Consider the following 18,752-nt stretch of genomic DNA (forward strand, 5'->3'; position numbering starts at 1 on the left):
TGTGTGGGAGCCAGTGTACGGCCCCAGCCTCCCCGAGAGCCCATCCCACAAACAGTAGGTGTGGTGCCCAGGGCCGGGCCCAAAGCGCCGCCCACAAGGGCCAGCAGCAGGCCGCAGACAGACGCACCCGGCAGAGGACAGGGCACGAGAAAAGCAGGGGACAGCCATACCCCAAGCCAGCGAGAGACCACACCCCACACGGGCAGAAAGGTGGGACTACCCGCCCGAGCGCCCGTAGACCCCCCGCAACCGGACGGGAAGACCGCCCCCGCCGCACCGGCAACCGGGCCCTCACGAGCCCACCCCCCGAGCGCGGCGAGGCCAGCCCCCGGCCACCCCACCCAAGTTGGCCGCCACAGGACCACCCAGCACGGGGCCACGGGAACAACCCATCCCAACCCGCAGGGACCCCAACGATGGAGATGGAACAACCAGCAACCGCCCCGCCGAGTCCCCCCCCTGAGATAGGGGAGAAAAAATAAATAAAAATAATATTAATAAAATATATATTTTTTTAAATAAATAAATAAATAATTAAATATATTTTTAAAAAAGAACTAAAAGAAGATCACAGACATGCTGACACACAAGGTCACTACCCCAACAACTGGCCGACTCGCAGCACCTCGGAGAACCTTGCAGCACCAAGCCACCACAGTAGACGCAGGGACTAGACCCAGCAGGCCCCAACCAAGACGGGCACCCGGAAGGGATGGACGGTGGGACCCAGGAGCTCCAGACACGCAGTCCGGATGCAGTAGCCTGAGGCGCCGACCCCCACCTGAGAAAAGCAGAAACCTAATCCTGCAGCCACCAAACCGGATCCCCTCAACGCCTTGACTGCACCTAGAAATTCTGTCCATAAAAGTTATGAACAGAATGGGTGACAAAGGGCAGCCTTGGCGGAGTCCAACCCTCACTGGAAATGTGTCCGACTTACTGCCGGCAATGCGGACCAAGCTCTGACACTGATCATACAGGGAGCGGACCGCCACAATCAGACAGTCCGATACCCCATACTCTCTGAGCACTCCCCACAGGACTTCCCGAGGGACACGGTCGAATGCCTTTTCCAAGTCCACAAAGCACATGTAGACTGGTTGGGCAAACTCCCATGCACCCTCAAGGACCCTACCGAGAGTATAGAGCTGGTCCACAGTTCCACGACCAGGACGAAAACCACACTGTTCCTCCTGAATCCGAGGTTCGACTATCCGACGTAGCCTCCTCTCCAGTACACCCGAATAGACCTTACCGGGAAGGCTGAGGAGTGTGATCCCCCGATAGTTAGAACACACCCTCCGGTTCCCCTTTTTAAAGAGAGGAACCACCACCCCGGTCTGCCAATCCAGAGACACCGCCCCCGATGTCCACGCGATGCTGCAGAGTCTTTGAGAGGAGTTGTGAATGACCGCAGGGCCACAACATTAGGTACACCTGCAGACTGCAGCACGGATTTCATATTTCATTCATTCACAACTCCTCTAACACAAACATTATTGTTTTTGCACTTTTTTGCCTCTTATTAAATAACTTTTTTAAATAGATTCAATCTTGCACGTGGAAAGTTTAAGTGTGGGCTTTAGTTGATAAGACACTCCCGTCAGGGGGTGCATTAATCCAGCACAACAGCAGCGCATGGTCTTCATTTATAAGTAAAGGTAAGACCATAATAACATTTTTTTATTATTAAATGTGCTTTTTGTGTGCTACTGTTTGTATGTGTAAAGTTAAAGTTAAGTTAAAGTACCAATGATTGTCACACACACACTAGGTGTGGTGAAATTTGTCCTCTGCATTTGACCCATCCCCTTGTTCAGTGGGAGCAGTGGGCAGCAGCGGCGCCGCGCCCGGGAATAATTTTTGGTGATTTAACCCCCAATTCCAACCCTTGATGCTGAGTGCCAAGCAGGGAAGAATGCTGGTATGAGCTTTTAAACATAACCCTTTAACTGCTGCCAATCAAATGGTGAATAAGATACTCTTTAGGGTTCATATGTTTGTAAATCTGACTGTGATGATGCAGTGCCTGACCACCCATGAACCTCACCGCACGTCACTGGTTACTGCATATGTCAGCAGCCAAATTAGGAGCTTTTGTAACCCGCTTTGAAATTCTTCTATTATCATTCATATACCAAATGATATATCGTGACATATATTGTTATTAGGATATAGATTTGAGGTCATATCGCCCATACCAAACATTGGTTCGCCGAGTCATTTTGTTTGGCCCACAAAATTTATTTATTTCTATATTCTTCAGATGTGTGTGTACGTTTAAAATGTTGTACTACTGTTCTACATCACGTGGACGTGCCATGTCATGGAGTTGGTGTACTTTCAACTAGGGGTGTGACGATACGGTCAGCTCACCAAAGGATACTTGATATTGGCTTTAGGAGAACGAGACAATATTTTGGTGGTTAACATGATTCTTACACATATGTGTACTTCATGTGTATATGAATGTACTTTCCCTTGTGTGCTTAGTTTTACTGTAACTTCATTGTGGATAATATCTATAAACAACCTCAATTGTTTTTCATCTTTAATTTGAAGGACTGTTTACTTATCTGACAAATTCAAAGGAAACTGCACTTTTTTAAAATGTCGCCTATCATTCACAATCCTTATGTAAGACACATGTTTTTAATGTTTATGAATTCTAATTAGTAAAGAAACGTGAGCAAAAATCAGCTAACATTGGAGTCAATGGGAGCTCCTCTATTAGACCCACAAAGTCCTCCAAATAACCATCCAAAAACTGCCAACAATACTCCATTTACATTTTGTGACCTGAATATTAACCAAGTATTAGCGATATTGTTATTATAAGCGCTAACGTTAAGGACCTACTTTTAGCGGCGCATTGATCACAGAAGTAACTAGCTTATGCTGCTATATTGACATACTGAGCTGCTTTCTCACCTCTAAGATGGTGAAAGCTAATTCTAGATTATAAATCATGCTTCTCACTTATATGGTGAAGGTTGTGGACATAAACCGGAGAACTTGGTCAACTTTGACATCCAACTTAGACCTGGAGATGGCAAGAAAGACACGGAAATACGCTTTTTTGCACCCACCCCTTTAAAGTTAAAGTAATTATAATCCTTTGCGAGGATTAATTCTTCATCTAAACGGGAAGATATGAACATCCCATCAGTCGGCATCCCAGTGAGAGCAGACATTGTATGCTTAAAATGAGCAAGTTATGTAAATATGACATGTTATTAAGAATGTTACTACATTACATATATTACAGTGTGTATTTAAAATGTTGAAGGGGGTTTTAGGATGTTATTTAGAGCAGTGGTCCCTAACCACCGGGCCACACAAGGAATAAAAAAAAAAATTTAAATTCTGTTATTAATATTTCTGGTTCCTACATTATATATCAATATAGTATAGCAGTCTGCAGGGATACAGTCCGTAAGCACACAAGATTGTATTTTTTTATGACAAAAAAATAAATAAACAATAACCCCCCACCCGGTCGTTGACCGGTCTGCAGTTACAAAAAGGTTGGGGACCACTGATTTAGAGCACTTTATAGGCAGAATAGAGCGGCTACCAATGACTCAATTGTTAGATAACTTTTGCTAAGGTTTATTTTCTATTGAGGATGCATGAACCATCGACCTGCTCAGTGGCCTTGTGGTTAGAGTGTCTGCCCTGGGACTGGAAAGTCGGGGGTTCAAACCCTGGCCGAGTCATACCAAAGACTATAAACATGGGACCCATTGCCTCCTTGCTTGGCACTCAGAGTCAAGGGTTGGGGGTTAAATCACCAAATGATTCCCGAGCGCGGCCTCCGCTGCCCTCACCTCCCAGGGGGTGAACTTGGGGATGGGTCGAATGCAGAGGATCATTTCACCACACCTAGTGTGTGACTACCATTGGGACCTTAACTTTAACTCACATAGGGACTGTGAAAGATTCCAAAAAGTGCAGTTCCCCTTGAAATTAGAAAATAGAACAACAAGATATCATGTGAAGTGAATTATATTTATATAGCGCTTTTCTCTAGTGACTCAAAGCGCTTTACATTGTGAAACCCAATACCTATTAACATATAAGCCAGTGTGGGTGGCACAACGGCAGTGACAAGGATGGCAGAAGCTGGGATCGAACCTGGAACCCTCAAGTTGCTGGCACGGCCACTCTACCAACCGAGCTATACCGCCCCAAATAACAAGAACATGATACATTAATAATAAAAAGCCTCATAGCAAATGTGATGAATTCTTCTTAATACTGTCCTTTCTCGGGCTTTCCCTTTTAAGGGAAAAGTCCTCCCAGGGTCTTTTGTCCTAATGACTGTCTGGTTAAAGTGAGGAGACTATAATTTAGGAAAACTATTTATTTACAAATGGACTAGAATAAGTCACTCGTTTTTACAGGTAGCTAAAGTTGGGATATAATTAAGATAATAAAGGATGAAGTGATTAAGAAATGTTTAATATAGATTAGAATAGGCCGTGCAACTAATCATATGTCCTGAGTTCCAGTTGAAACGGTTCATGCCCACGCACATACACTCTTATTGCCCACATTCTTGCCACTGTGTACGGGGCTTCTTGGCCGAGGTCTGAAGGACAACACCAGATATGAAGTTGGAGTCCAGGGAGAAAAAAGCACCAGTCAATATCGCACAGAAGGAACCTTCCTGGTGTTACCTGACGGCACGACCACCAAGTTGCGACACCACTACAAAGGCTGCTCCATGCTCGTACCACCTGGCTTGGTAGGCTTGTACCCGCCTACCAAGCCAAAGACTTAGGTCCAATGACGAAACAGGGCGTAGCTGCCGCTGATTGGAACGACACGCAAATACCACATTTTCAACACTCCCCGTTGTCGGTTAAAAACATAGCTATGGGCTGCACTTTGGACACACCTGTTGTAGGCTACAGCTACACAACAGCTAAGCTAAAACAGCACATTTAAGCATATCAAATAATTATGGTTGCTTAATACGTACACAAAGTCTCCAAAACATAAGTCTGATAGAAAGTATCCAGTAACAAACGTGTCCGCATCGTTCAACTTTCTGCACCATGAGCTTGACTTAATGAATTATTGTGGCCACTAGGTGTTGTGAAAGATCAAATTGAACAATTGCAAAAGCATCCGTCATAAGTTTAGTGTTTTTATAATATTTGTGTCAATATGTATAAGCATACTTTGTGGCTTTCACCAGTAGGGTCGCTATCTCTATAAGGGTCAGTCGATATCGCTATGGGGTCTGCAACCCTAATGCCGCCCTCCAGTGGTCCACAGAGGCTGAAAAGGCTTCCATTGACCTCAAACATGACCTGTCCTCCACCTCCGCTTTTGCTGCCCTTTTTCTTTAGAGGTGGTGACACCCCTGACAAGCACTAGATCTATCGTATTACCGTTGCGATGCGTGGGTTCATTTATTATTTGTGTAAGACCACAGCTATCAATTATAGTCTGGAGCGCCACGCATGGAGGGTCCGATGGGGTATTCATATGGATATTAAAGTCCCCCATTATGATTATATTGTCGGCGTGCGTCACTAGATCAGCAACAAACTCTGAGAATTCACTGATGAAGTCCGAATAGGGCCCAGGGGGGCGGTAGACAACAGCCAGGTGGAGAGGCAGCGGTGTGACAAACCTCAAAGTGAGCACCTCAAACGAGTTATATTTATTATTTAGGTTAGGTGTAAGATTATAGTTTTCATTGTATATTAGTGTGACACCCCCTCCCCTTTTAAGAGGTCGGGCAACATGTGTATTGGTATAGTTAGTAGGAGATGCCTCATTTAGCGCAAAAAAATCGTCTGGTTTGAGCCAGGTCTCGGCGAGACCAACGACGTCAAGTTTGTTGTCTCTAATGACTTCATTAACTAACAACGTTTTGGAAGATAATGATCTTATGTTTAAAAAGCCCATATAATAGGTAGTGGGCTGTTTTGAGGATTGTTTGTTAAAATTATCCGAAGTAGCAATATTAATAATGTTGCTTTTATTATGCGTAGTGCACTTTAAATAGTTTCGACCATATCTAGGAATTGATACGACGGGGATATTGAGATTGTTTGCTTGATATTGCGATAAACTGAACGCATCATAGTTAGCTACCTCAGTACAATGTATGTCTGCCTCTGACACGGTCACAAAAGAAAAAACATTATGTGAGTTGTGTTTTATTCTAAGAGAATTGCTATGTGTGCAGGGATTATCCAGCCTGACGCCGGCTAGTTCTAGTTTAAATGGCTTCTTACCCGGACACTCCACGCTTCTTTGGTTAGCTTTTCTCTTTGTTGTTAGCCCAGCTCGGCATCCCCGCTTCTGCTTCCGCTCACACCGCTTACGTCGTCTCCATTGGCGGTCACCGCTAGCACTTGACTCCGCTGCTACAAAGGCCGCTCGATGTAGCCCGCGAAGTATTCCCATGCTAGCGAGGAGGTCCACCGTACATGCATCTTTCAGTCTATAACGACCCGATCCATCCACATCCAGAATTGTCTGTCGGTCGTATGTGATCACAGAGTGTTCACGCTTTGAGCCAGCCATGAAATTGACAGAAATGACGGGTGTTTTTTGCCAAATCGCTCTACACTCCCAAGAGCGTTAGCATCGCCATGCGCCGCCATTTTAATAACACAATAACAATCATGTGTCTGAGTACACCTATTAATCACAATTAATCTAACACGTCTTGTTCACGTTAATGATGAAATATAAAGTTAGTAAACATGTGAGAGTAAGAAGTAAACCAACCTGTTCTGTGTAACACAACTTGAGGTTTCTTGAAAACAGCCTCCAGTAGTTGACGTAGTCTTGTGTTCTCTTCTTTTGTTCGAGAAAGTTCCTCCTCGTACTCTGCTATCGTTCTTTCGCACATTTTCACACAATCACAACACTTTTCGCACATTTTCACACAAGCACAACACTTTACGCTCACACTTGATCTTAACTAAGCGATGTGTTGATCAAATCCGCGTCTCTTTGTTAGCAGCTAACAAGCTAAGCTAACTAGCATGCTGAGCTAAGTAGCGCGCTAAAACAACTAGCAAGCTAAGCGGGCTTAATAATCTCCAAAGTTGAGTGAGACGAGTGGAGTTTATCCTGACACGGAGGATGAATAAAGTGTAGTTAGTAGCGATGTGAGGAGATGTGCCGAGGCTTAGAAGCGTGTGTGGAGTAAAGGAGGACTTTGCTGCAAAGCGCATATCCTCCACGCATGCGTCACTTAGGGGCGGGGCCAAAGAGTCATAGTGATGGGCAAGTCATGAACGAACCGTTCAAAATGTATTATTTTCATGGTGCCCACAAAAAACATGGCAACTAATGAATGATATTTCAAATATATAAACCGTATTTGACTTTCAATGAGAAAAATATGAAAATAATTAACTAGTACTGTTTTTAATGCACTTACCGAATTTACTGTATAAGCTGTTCAAGCTAATAGCATTGTTCTTTACTTAAAAAACAACAACTTGAAAATAGTTATTGTTTGCACTTTAGCGTAAAATGCACTGAGTGTATTTTTCTGTGAGTGTTTGGAGTTATTACAGGGAACTCAGCTACCATTATACTTTAAAATGCTAATTGCTTCTCCTCATAAATTGTAGCCTGAGTGTTGGATATTCTAATATTTTTTCAGGGCTGTTTGGCTCAACTGTAATGTGTGCACTAAACACATGGACTGATACATTCTTGCATTTGCACTACAAGCTACATTATTGCATTCCCCTTATATTGACTCCTACTAGTCATGCTGCATCCTTTCAGTTATATTGAATGTATATGGAACTGTATGTCTGTGCGGAATTGTTAATGTTTATTACTATGCTGGAGTGTAATTATGTTTTAATTGTCATCCAGAATGTGTGTACTCCTTTAAGAATGGCAGTATGTGAGGTGAGTAAGTGAGTGGGCAAGTGAGGTGAGGGAGTGGAAGCAGTTAATGTGCAGGAGCGTTAGTAGCTTAGTGGATGTCCGGTTGGCTTTGTGGAAAACATAAATAAAGTGACAGAGTTGCAACGAATCGACAACTGTTGGGTCGTCATTCCAACCCAACAGCTGAACTGTAGGACCCACTGCCGGGTAAAGTGGAGGGTGTTACCCCCGACGATACATCGGCCCTGAAAGGAATGTCTCCCCTGCGCTCCTCGACCACTGTCTGGGAGCTGACAATCAGGAAAGGTGTACAATTCTGCATCCAAGAGAACACAACCATTGCAGCCCATCCGTCCATTCATCCATTTTCTTCTGCTTATCCGAGGTCGGATCAGCCTAAGCAGAGAAGCCCAGACTTCCCTCTCCCAGCCACCTCATCCAGCTTCTCCCGGGGGATCCCGAGGCGTTCCCAGGCCAGCCGGGAGACATAGTCTTCCTAAAGTGTCCTGGGTCTTCCCCGTGGCCTCCTGCCGGTCTGAGTTGCTCGAAACACCTTCTTAGGTGGCATCCTGACCAGATGCCCAAACCACTCCATCTGTCTAATCGATGTGGAGGAGCAGCGGCTTTACTTCGAGCTCCTCCCGGGTGACAGAGCTTCTCACCCTATCTCTAGGGGAGAGCCCCACTCATTTCGGCCGCTTGTACCCGTGATCTTGTCCTTTCGGTCATAACCCAAAGCTCATGACCATAGGTGAGGATGGAAACGAAGATCGACCGGTAAATTGAGATCTTTGCCTTCCGGCTCAGCTCCTTCTTCACCTCAACGGATCGATACAGCGTCTGCATTACTGAAGACGCCGCACCGATCCGCCGGTTGATCTCCCGATACACTCTTCCCTCACTCGTGAACAAGACTCCGAGGTACTTAAACTCCTCCAAATGGGGCAAGATCTCCTCCCCAAATTGGAGATGGCACTTCACCCTTTCCCAGGCGAGAACCATGGACTCGAACTTGGAGGTGCTTATTCTCATCCTAGTCGCTTCACACTCGGCTGCGAACCGATCCAGTGAGAGCTAAAGATCCTGGCCAGATGAAGCCATCAGGACCACATCCTCTGCAGAAAGCAGAGACCGAATCCTGCAGCCACCAAACCGGATCCCCTCAACGCCTTGACTGCGCCTAGAAATTCTGTCCATAAAAGTTATGAACAGAATCGGTGACAAAGGGCAGCCTTGGCAGAGTCCAACCCTGACTAGATACAGGTCCAACTTACTGTCGGCAATGTGGACCAAGCTCTGACACTGATCGAACAGGGAGCGGACCGACAGAATCAGACAGTCCGATACCCCATACTCTCTGAGCACTCCCCACAGGACTTCCCGAAGAACACGGTCGGCCATGCATCCAAAATGTAACATCATCTTGAGGACAAGCAAAGTGTCTGTTGTTTTACAATTTAATTATCTATTTAATAAGAAATGTTCAGAGAATACTTTTTTTTTTTTGAGTATTTATTTGAGGCTTCAAAAGACACAAGTTGTCCGTTTACAGGAGAGTGTCGGTGAGGCACACACATTTTATCTTAGCTCAGGAATGCATGGGGGAAGGGTTGGAGATAAGCGGGAAACTCTTAGTTAGGAAAAGTAAACACACTCTAAGTAAGGCGAGACATTAGTCTGAATATGATGCATCTAGCAAAGTGAGACAGGCAGAAGAAACAAAGCAATACAGCATAAACACGTCAGAAAAAATACTTGAAGATGAATCTTTAACCAAAACAAGTACCACGAAAATGTTGATTTTTGCTATTACATCATCAGTAAGCCAACGTTTGGCCCAGGAATCACAGGATATAGATTCACAATACAAGCACCATGTTTGCACCAAAACACACACAAACACACACACCCACACACACACACACATGCACACACACACACACACTTACACGTGACACACAAGTCCCACGCAAAACAGGAACAACATTCTTCCTACAAAACACCAATTCTGATGCACCATTAGATACTGAAGTGAACTAATTAACTCATATTATGTTTTGCTTATGGTGAAGGTTTATATTCACCTTGGAGAAAGCGAAGAACCAAGTTTAAGTAAATAGTAGTATTTCAGTTTGAGCACATAATAAGATAAGGCCCCTTAGTTTGACATTCACAGGTGGGCTGGATCACTCCTCATAGGGAAGAAGCCCTAATTTGGACTTCGGAATGCAGAAGTGATAGCCCTATCCTTGAAGCCCTAACCTTGAGAAGAGACTACATGTCATAATTATTTCCCTCGAAGCAGAGACAAATGTGTGTGTGTGTGTGTGCGTGCGTGCGTGCGTGCGTGCGTGTGTGTGTGTGTGTGTGTGTGTGTGTGTGTGTGTGTGTGTGTGTGTGTGTGTGTGTGTGTGTGTGTGTGTGTGTGTGTGTGTGTGTGTGTGTGTGTGTGTGTGAGGGGTCCAAAGTAATTATAGTGGGGGCTGTGCCCTAGTCGAGCTTTATGCTTAGCAACACCCCTAGTGGGAGGTTCCAGTTTCTGGATCATCTGAGAGGTCACAGACATGTTCTCTTCTGGAGGAAGATGTAGGCTATTCCTGCCCTTTTCCAGCTAAAACGAAGGCGCATAGTACCTAAAAATAATAATAAATACCTTCCCTGTGATTGATAATATCTACATTCATCATTGCTGAAGGACTTGTGATGACACATCTAGTCCTTGGAGGTGAACTGGTAACGTCAACATGAAGGACTGAAATCATTTCTGAGTCAAACAATATTTTCTGTCTTATCAAAACCACCACACTGAGAAATTACTTGCAAATAATTATTCCTTCTTCAAAAGCACGTCCCACTTTTTACTTTCATCCTCATCTTTGTGTAAACTTCAAAATGAAAACAGGAGATTTGAGAGATTATGCACAAAATCATTTTACAGAGGAGATCAAGCTTATTTTATTCCTTCATATTGCTTACATTTCTTCCACAAAACTCACATTTGTATGCACATCTGTATAATGGATGATAATGAACTAAAGCTGCTAAAATTGTTAATTACTAGATGACAAAATGTTCTACAGTCAGACATTCGGTTGTTTGTAATTTCAAGTATAGTATCTGCTGGAATAGGAAATCACATGTTCTGTAGGACTGTGTAAGGCAAGCCAACAGCCAGTTCTTAAAAATAGTGGTCCATCTTTGTGGATAGATAATAAATCATGAGCATAAAACACTATAAAACACGTGTGGCAGATAAAAAGAGCGAAAATAAGTGCATTTAAAAACAATACTTTTTCATTATTTTTATATATACCTGATTAAAAGTCAAATACGGCTGATATATCTGAAATATCATTTGTTGCCATGTTTTTTGTGTGGGCACCATGAAAACATACATTTTGAACGGTTCGTTCGTGACATGCCCATCACTATGACTCTTTGGCTCCGCCCCTAAGTGACGCATGCGTAGAGGATGCGCTTTGCCGCAAAGTCCTCCTTTACTCCACACACGCTCCTAAGCCTCGGCACATCTCCTCACATCGCTACTAACTACACTTTATTCATCCTCCGTGTCAGGATAAACTCCACTCGTCTCACTCAACTTTGGAGATTATTAGGCCCGCTTAGCTTGCTAGTTGTTTTAGCGCGCTAGTTAGCTTAGCGTGCTAGTTAGCTTAGCTTGTTAGCTGCTAACAAAGAGACGCGGATTTGATCAACACATCGCTTAGTTAAGATCAAGTGTGAGTGTAAAGTGTTGTGATTGTGTGAAAATGTGCGAAAGAACGATAGCAGAGTACAAAGAGGAACTTTCTCGAACAAAAGAAGAGAACAAAAGACTACGTCAACTACTGGAGGCTGTTTTCAAGAAAGCTCAAGTTGTGTTACACAGAACAGGTTTGTTTACTTCTTACTCTGTCGTCTCTAATGGCAGTCTTGACATCTCCAGTGATGGTGCTGTCTTCCACACTTCAGTGGCAGGATCATTGACACAGATGGTGAAGTTTCAGTGCTCAGCAGAGATGTAACAGTTTAGAGGTGTTTAAGCACCTGGAGGACCTCCTCTGCCGCTCTCACATCATCATCAGACAGGGTGATGATGTTTTTGACATTTGTCTTCAGGGTCTTGTAGGTCTATGCAGAGTATATAGCTGCCTGCTGCTCCAACATATCATAAGTGAATATTTTGCAATTTGTTTAATGAACAATGGAGATTACAAAGAAGAAAGTTGTAGGTGGGATCGGTGTATTAGCGGCTGGCTGTAGCAACACAACAAGAAGGACTTACTTGGATAGCAGACGCGCCAGCCGATGCTAGCCGCCAACCACATATGTGTTGGGGTGAAGTCCTTCGTCGCGCCGTCGATCGCTGGAACGCAGGGGAGCACGGGTGTTGATGATCAGATGAGGGCTGGCTGGCGTAGGTAGATAGCTAATGTTTTCATCATAGCTCTGTGAGGTCCGGTTGCTAAGTTGCTAAGTTAGTCTTAGTGTCGTTAGCAACAGCATTGTTAAGCTTTCCCAGGCTGAGAATTATTAACCGTGTAGTTACATGTACAAGGTATAATAGTATTGTTGATCTTCTGTCTATCCTTCCAGTCAGGGATTTATTTATTTTGTTTCTATCTGCATTTGAGACAGATGCTATCACGTTAGCTCATGCTAAAGAGCTTCGTCGATGTATTGTCGTGGAGATAAAAGTCACTGTGAATGTCCATTTCGCATTCTTGACTCTCATTTTCAAGAGGATATAGTATCCGAGGTGGTTTGAAATACAAATCCGTGATCCACAATAGAAAAAGGAGAGAGTGTGGAATCCAATGAGCCAGCTTGTACCTAAGTTACGGTCAGAGCGAAAAAAGATATGTATTTCACTGCAATCTAGTCCGTCACTCTAACGTTCCTCATCCACAAATCTTTCATCCTTGCTCAAATTAATGGGGTAATCGTCGCTTTCTCGGTCCGAATAGCTCTAGCTGCGTTGAAAACAATAGGAAAATATGAGGAAGTGAACAACTGACAACGTCACGCTACTTCCGGTAGGGGCAAGGTTTTTTTTTAATCAGAGACCAAAAGTTGCAAACTTTATCGACGTTGTTCTATACTAAATCCTTTCAGCAAAAATATGGCAATATCGCAAAATGATCAAGTATGACACATAACATGGATCTGCTATCCCCGTTTAAATTTAAAAAATTCATTTCAGTAGGCCTTTAAAGGCCTACTGAAAGCCACTACTACCGACCACGCAGTCTGATAGTTTATATATCAATGATGAAATCTTAACATTATAACAAATGCCAATACGGCCAGGTTAACTTATAAAGTGACATTTTAAATTTGCCGCTAAACTTCCGGTTCGAAACGCCTCTGAGGATGACGTATGCGTGTGACGTAGACCGGCGAACACGGGTATGCCTTCCACATTGAAGCCAATACGAAAAAGCTCTGTTTTTATTTCATAATTCCACAGTATTCTGGACATCTGTGTTCGTGAATCTGTTGCAATCATGTTCATTGCATTATGGAGAAGGAAGCTGAGCAAGCAAAGAAGAAAGTTGTCGGTGCGAAATGGACGTATTTTTCGAACGTAGTCAACAACAACAGTCCACAGCCGGCGCTTCTTTGTTTACATTCCCGAAAGATGCAGTCAAGATGGAAGAACTCGGATAACAGAGACTCTAACCAGGAGGACTTTTGACTTCGATACACAGACGCCTGTAGAGAACTGGGACAACACAGACTTTCACCTGCCAGCGTCCTATGTTTTATATTTCACTTATCTTTATTTGAACCCCGGGGTTTTTACACAATGTGAACTTGGGAAGATACACACTTTTAAAAAAAACAGTCTGCAGCGATCTACCGCACAAAAACATGTTTTTTTGACATGCACCTCCGTTTGTCACTTTCTCTCAGCTTTTCTTCAACTTGCTTTTTCCCATACAACTACATCCTGGATGCATCTCTTCCTCACACTTGCAACACCATGTTTCTGTGTCTATTCTCCTCCAAAACTTCTCATACTTGCCTCTCTCTGTCCGCTGTGTCCACACTTCTCACAAACTGTCCAACAATGATCTTCTTTATCTCGTCCATTATCTTCCTGTCCCCACTCTGGGACAAATACACTCCATTACGCGTCCCAAACTCTTCACACTCACGGTCAAAATCACCATCCATTTTTACTCTTTTTCTCTTTTAACACGTAAATCCATCAACAAATCAGTGTTATAAAATTCAACAAGATCAACAACAATCCAAAACCATATAATGTCATACATCTCTCTCTCTGATTTACATCAGTTTTCGAGGGCCGCAAACCTCCTCGACGTATACTGAAACGTTGCACCGAGATGAACACGTCTGTCAATCTCACTAGTCTACGGGGCGGCAAGGCCCTAGATGTCACTTACAACTTTATTCACTTCTTCACACTAATGACGTGACTCTCGACCTTAAGACAAATTAGCCCACTACCTATTTACAATTTGTGTTTCCAGGACAATGCCCGAAACACGAGTGAGTCACCCCTCACTCGGAGTCCGTCGCGGCGGACGTCTCTGTGGCGCTAATTTTCTTTTTCTTTTCGTATGACCTTAAAGGCCTACTGAAATGAATTTTTTTTTATTTAAACGGGGATAGCAGATCTATTCTATGTGTCATACTTGATCATTTCGCGATATTGCCATATTTTTGCTGAAAGGATTTAGTATAGAACAACGACGATAAAGATTGCAACTTTTGGTATCTGATAAAAAAAAGGCTTGCCCCTACCGGAAGTAGCGTGACGTAGTCAGTTGAACATATACGCAAAGTTCCCTATTGTTTACAATGATGGCCGCATGAAGTGAGAGAGATTCGGACCGAGAAAGCGACAATTTCCCCATTAATTTCAGCGAGGATGAAAGATTTGTGGATGAGTAAAGTGCAAGTGAAGGACTAGTGGGGAGTTGAAGCTATTCAGATAGGGAAGATGCTGTGAGAGCCGGGGGTGACCTGATATTCAGCTGGGAATGACTACAACAGTAAATAAACACAAGACATATATATACTCTATTAGCCACAACACAACCAGGCTTATATTTAATATGCCACAAATTAATCCTGCATAAAAACACATACGTGTTTGTTATGCTAGCTCCTAGCACCTCTGCTAGCTCCTAGCTCCATAGAACACGCCAATACAATTCAAACACCTGATCAACACACACAATCACTCAGCCCAAAAGACCGTTCACCTAACCCAAGGTTCATAAAGCTTATATATTTTTAAAAAGTTACGTACATACGCAAAAAAAAGTTGCGCACATACGGTCAAGCGATCAAATGTTTAGAAGCCAAAGCTGCATACTCACAGTAGCACGTCTGCGTCTTTGTCATCCAAATCAAAGTAATCCTGGTAAGAGTCTGTGTTGTCCCAGTTCTCTACAGGCGTCTGTGTATCCAAGTCAAATGTCCTCCTGGTTAGAGTCTCTGTTATCCGAGTTCTTCCATCTTGACTGCATCTTTCGGGAATGTAAACAAAGAAGCGCCGGCTGTGTACGTGTTGCTGCTGACTTCCCTCGCAAAATAGACGCTTCGCACCGACAACTTTCTTCTTTGCTTGCTCAGCTTCTTTCTCCATAATGCAATGAACATAATTGCAACAGATTCACGAACACAGATGTCCAGAATACTGTGGAATTATGAAATGAAAACAGAGCTTTTTCGTATTGGCTTCAATGTGGAAGGCATACCCGTGTTCCCCGGGCTACGTCACGCGCATACGTCATCCTCAGAGGCGTTTCGAACCGGAAGTTTAGCGGCAAATTTAAAATGTCACTTTATAAGTTAACCCGGCCGTATTGGCATGTGTTATAATGTTAAGATTTCATCATTGATATATAAACTATCAGACTGCGTGGTCGGTAGTAGTGGGTTTCAGTAGGCCTTTAACACTGTTCCAAAAACATTGAAAATCACCAACACTTATTTCTCACCCTATCATGTCTGTGTAAGCCATTTGGGATCAGACAAACTTTGTTTTTCTTTTCCTGTGAATAATGTTGTAAAGATTTCAATACAGTTCATACAATAACTAGTTGTTCCTAAGTGCATGTAAACGTACTGAATGCATTGTGTGACTGAGCAGAGATGGATGTTATTAAAACATGATTGTCTTGTTGTCTTGCAGACGTCTGTGAAGAACATCTTCACCCTGAGCAACAGAAGTGGAGCTTCAGGATGCGGACGGAGGAGCCACAGCCCTCTCACATTAAGAAGGAAGAGGAATACCCACTGATCCCCCATTTTAAAAAGGAAGAGGAGGACCCACTGACACCCCATTTTAAAAAGGAAGAAGAGGACCCACCGACACCCCATTTTAAAGAGGAAGTGGTAGATCCACTGAGCCCTCACATTAAGGAGGAAGAGGTGGATCCACTGACACCCAATTTTAAAGAGGAAGAGGAGGACCCACTGACACCCAATTTTAAAGAGGAAGAAGAGGACCCACTGACACCCCATTTTAAAGAGGAAGTGGTGGATCCACAAGGCCCTCACATTAAAGAGGAAGAGGAGGAACACAGCATCAGTCAGCAGGGAGAGCATCTTGAAGGACTGGAGGAGGTTGATGTCACCAAGATGCCAGTGACTGGTGTCCCTGTGAAGAGTGAAGGTGATGAGGTCAAAGGTGAGAGTGAGGAGAAGAGAGAGGCGGAGCCTCCAAGCAGCAGCTCAACTCAACACATGACAACAGAAGCTGATGGAGACCACTGTGGAGGATCACAAGCAGACAAGCTCTTAGCTCCACTATCAGATAGTGAGGACACAACGTCACACTCTCCTGACACTGATGATGAACACTCTAAAGATGATAAGACATGTCACACTGACAACACACACTTCACATGTTCTCACTGCGACAAAACTTTTAAATACCCTAGTCACCTGAAATTACACATGAGAATACACACTGGAGAAAAACCTTTTTCCTGCTCAGAATGTGGTAAAAGTTTTGCAATAAATAAAATTTTTAAATTCCACATGAGAACACACACTGGAGAAAAACCTTTTTCATGTTCAATCTGCGGTAAAGATTTTACTCAAAGGACCCATTTCAAAACACACATGAGAATACACACTGGAGAAAAACCTTTTTCATGTTCAATCTGCGGTAAAGATTTTACTCAAAGGACCCATTTCAAAACACACATGAGAATACACACTGGAGAAAAACCTTTTTCATGTTCAATCTGCGGTAAAGATTTTACTCAAAAGCCCCATTTCCAAAAACACATGAGAATACACACTGGTGAAAATCCTTTTTCATGTTCAATCTGCGGTAAAGATTTTACTCGAAGGGACCATTTAAAAAAACACACGAGAACACACACTGGTGAAAAACCTTTTATATGTTCAGTATGTGATAAAAGTTATATAGAAAGACATCAATTAAAAGTACACATGAGAACGCACTCTGGTGAAAAACCATACTCCTGTTCAAGCTGCAACAAAAGCTTCCGTTACCTAAACACTCTTACAGCACACATGAGAACACACACAGGAGAGAAAGTGTTGAGTTGCAGTGTGTGTGGTGAAAGATTCTCTTCTAAGTACCAGTGTAAGAAACACAAGTGTGCTGGTGAGAACAGCAGCAGCAAATGAAGATGCAGGATTTGAAATAAACTGTCAACACTTTAACTTTGACCTTCTAACAACATCAGCACATAGAACATGTGTGACATCATTGTTGTGTGTGTAACACTATCTTGTTATTATGCGTATAACATATTTAGAGTAAATACTTCAGATTAGTGCTTTTATTTCAGTCAAGTACATGAGTTAATATACACATTTGTGTACTTTAAAATGAGCAGAACAATTTGACTGAAAAGGTGAGAATAAACAGTACATAAAATATGTTACAGTAGACCTTTTATGTGTAGATATTCATAATTCACTTTCATACTGTGTTTTTGTATAGGTTTTTCGAAATAATGAAGGGCTACATATTTTATGTTCTAATTCTAGATGATTCCATAAATGAACTCCTTTATATGATATACATATTTGTTTTACATGTGTTCATACCTTTGCTTTTGAGTACACATAAATCCCTCTTAGTTCATATTTACTGGTTCACATCTGAAACATCTTCTGGACCACTTCTGGAAGCATATTATTATTTACTTTATACATCATTTGAACAGTTGTCTTTTATACAATTTGAAAAATGTGTGACTTTATTAATCATTTGTTGGGTCTCTATAATCCATTCTGTTAATTGTCTTTATTACTCTCTTGTGTAATATGAATATTGTTGTGTGATTGTTTTATATGTATGTCCCCAGACCTTTATGCAATAAACAATGTATGCTTCAACTAAAGTTGGGTACAATAAATGTAGTTAATATTTGTGGGTATGTATTTTATTCTATTTATTATCGCAGTACATTTTTTAAATGTTTTCTTTTATATGACTTACATGTAGTTTCCAGCTTACTTCATCATCTAGACTAACTCAGCCTGGAGGATGTGTGTAATGTTGAGATGTATTGGAGATGACTTGGTTTGTTTGGATGTTGTCATCCTGTCAATTGTTCTATTTAAAAAATGTTGTCAGATCTCGCGAGAGAAACAAGCAACCAGCTCTATTACTTCGTCTTCTTACTGGCAGTTTGCAGCCATGACTTGAAAGGTTCATACTGCCACCTACTGGACTGTAGAATGTAGTGTGGGCCATAGGACAGAAGGAGGAAATCCCGTTAAGAACCTGTGGAGGGCAGCAATACACCTAAGATGTTCTACTAGTCTGCTGAAAATAGAAAGAAGAAGAAGAAGGAGGGGAAAGCAAGATGACGTTTGATGGAGAAAGTTTTAACGTGGGCATT

General features: G+C 42.7%; 2 protein-coding genes across 2 annotated transcripts in view; one reads left to right on the top strand and one right to left on the bottom strand.

Moving 5' to 3' along the window:
- LOC133640879 (histone-lysine N-methyltransferase PRDM9-like) overlaps nt 1-7,223 on the bottom strand; it is a 56,208-nt gene extending 48,985 nt beyond the window's left edge. The window contains exon 1 of the mRNA XM_062034561.1: nt 6,757-7,223. Within this exon, the coding sequence (XP_061890545.1) occupies nt 6,757-6,910 (154 nt within the window). The 5' untranslated portion in view covers nt 6,911-7,223. The remainder of the gene's footprint in view (nt 1-6,756) is intronic.
- Nucleotides 7,224-11,373: 4,150 nt separating this feature from the next.
- LOC133640642 (oocyte zinc finger protein XlCOF22-like) lies at nt 11,374-18,204 on the top strand. The gene is made up of 2 exons (XM_062034177.1): nt 11,374-11,775; nt 16,055-18,204. Exons 1-2 carry the CDS (start codon nt 11,652-11,654, stop codon nt 17,524-17,526), a joined length of 1,596 nt encoding a protein of 531 aa, XP_061890161.1. The 5' UTR covers nt 11,374-11,651; the 3' UTR covers nt 17,527-18,204.
- The last annotated feature ends 548 nt before the right edge of the window (nt 18,205-18,752 follow it).

This window comes from Entelurus aequoreus, linkage group LG23 (genome assembly GCF_033978785.1).
Source record: "Entelurus aequoreus isolate RoL-2023_Sb linkage group LG23, RoL_Eaeq_v1.1, whole genome shotgun sequence".
Lineage (NCBI taxonomy): Eukaryota > Metazoa > Chordata > Actinopteri > Syngnathiformes > Syngnathidae > Entelurus > Entelurus aequoreus.

What these genes read in the sequence shown, in the direction of transcription:
- LOC133640642 (XM_062034177.1), top strand. Translation starts at nt 11,652, where the DNA reads ATGTGCGAAAGAACGATAGCAGAGTACAAAGAGGAACTTTCTCGAACA. An exon ending in AGTTGTGTTACACAGAACAG is followed by an intron (nt 11,776 to 16,054) that starts GTTTGTTTACTT and finishes GTTGTCTTGCAG; the next exon opens with ACGTCTGTGAAGAACATCTT.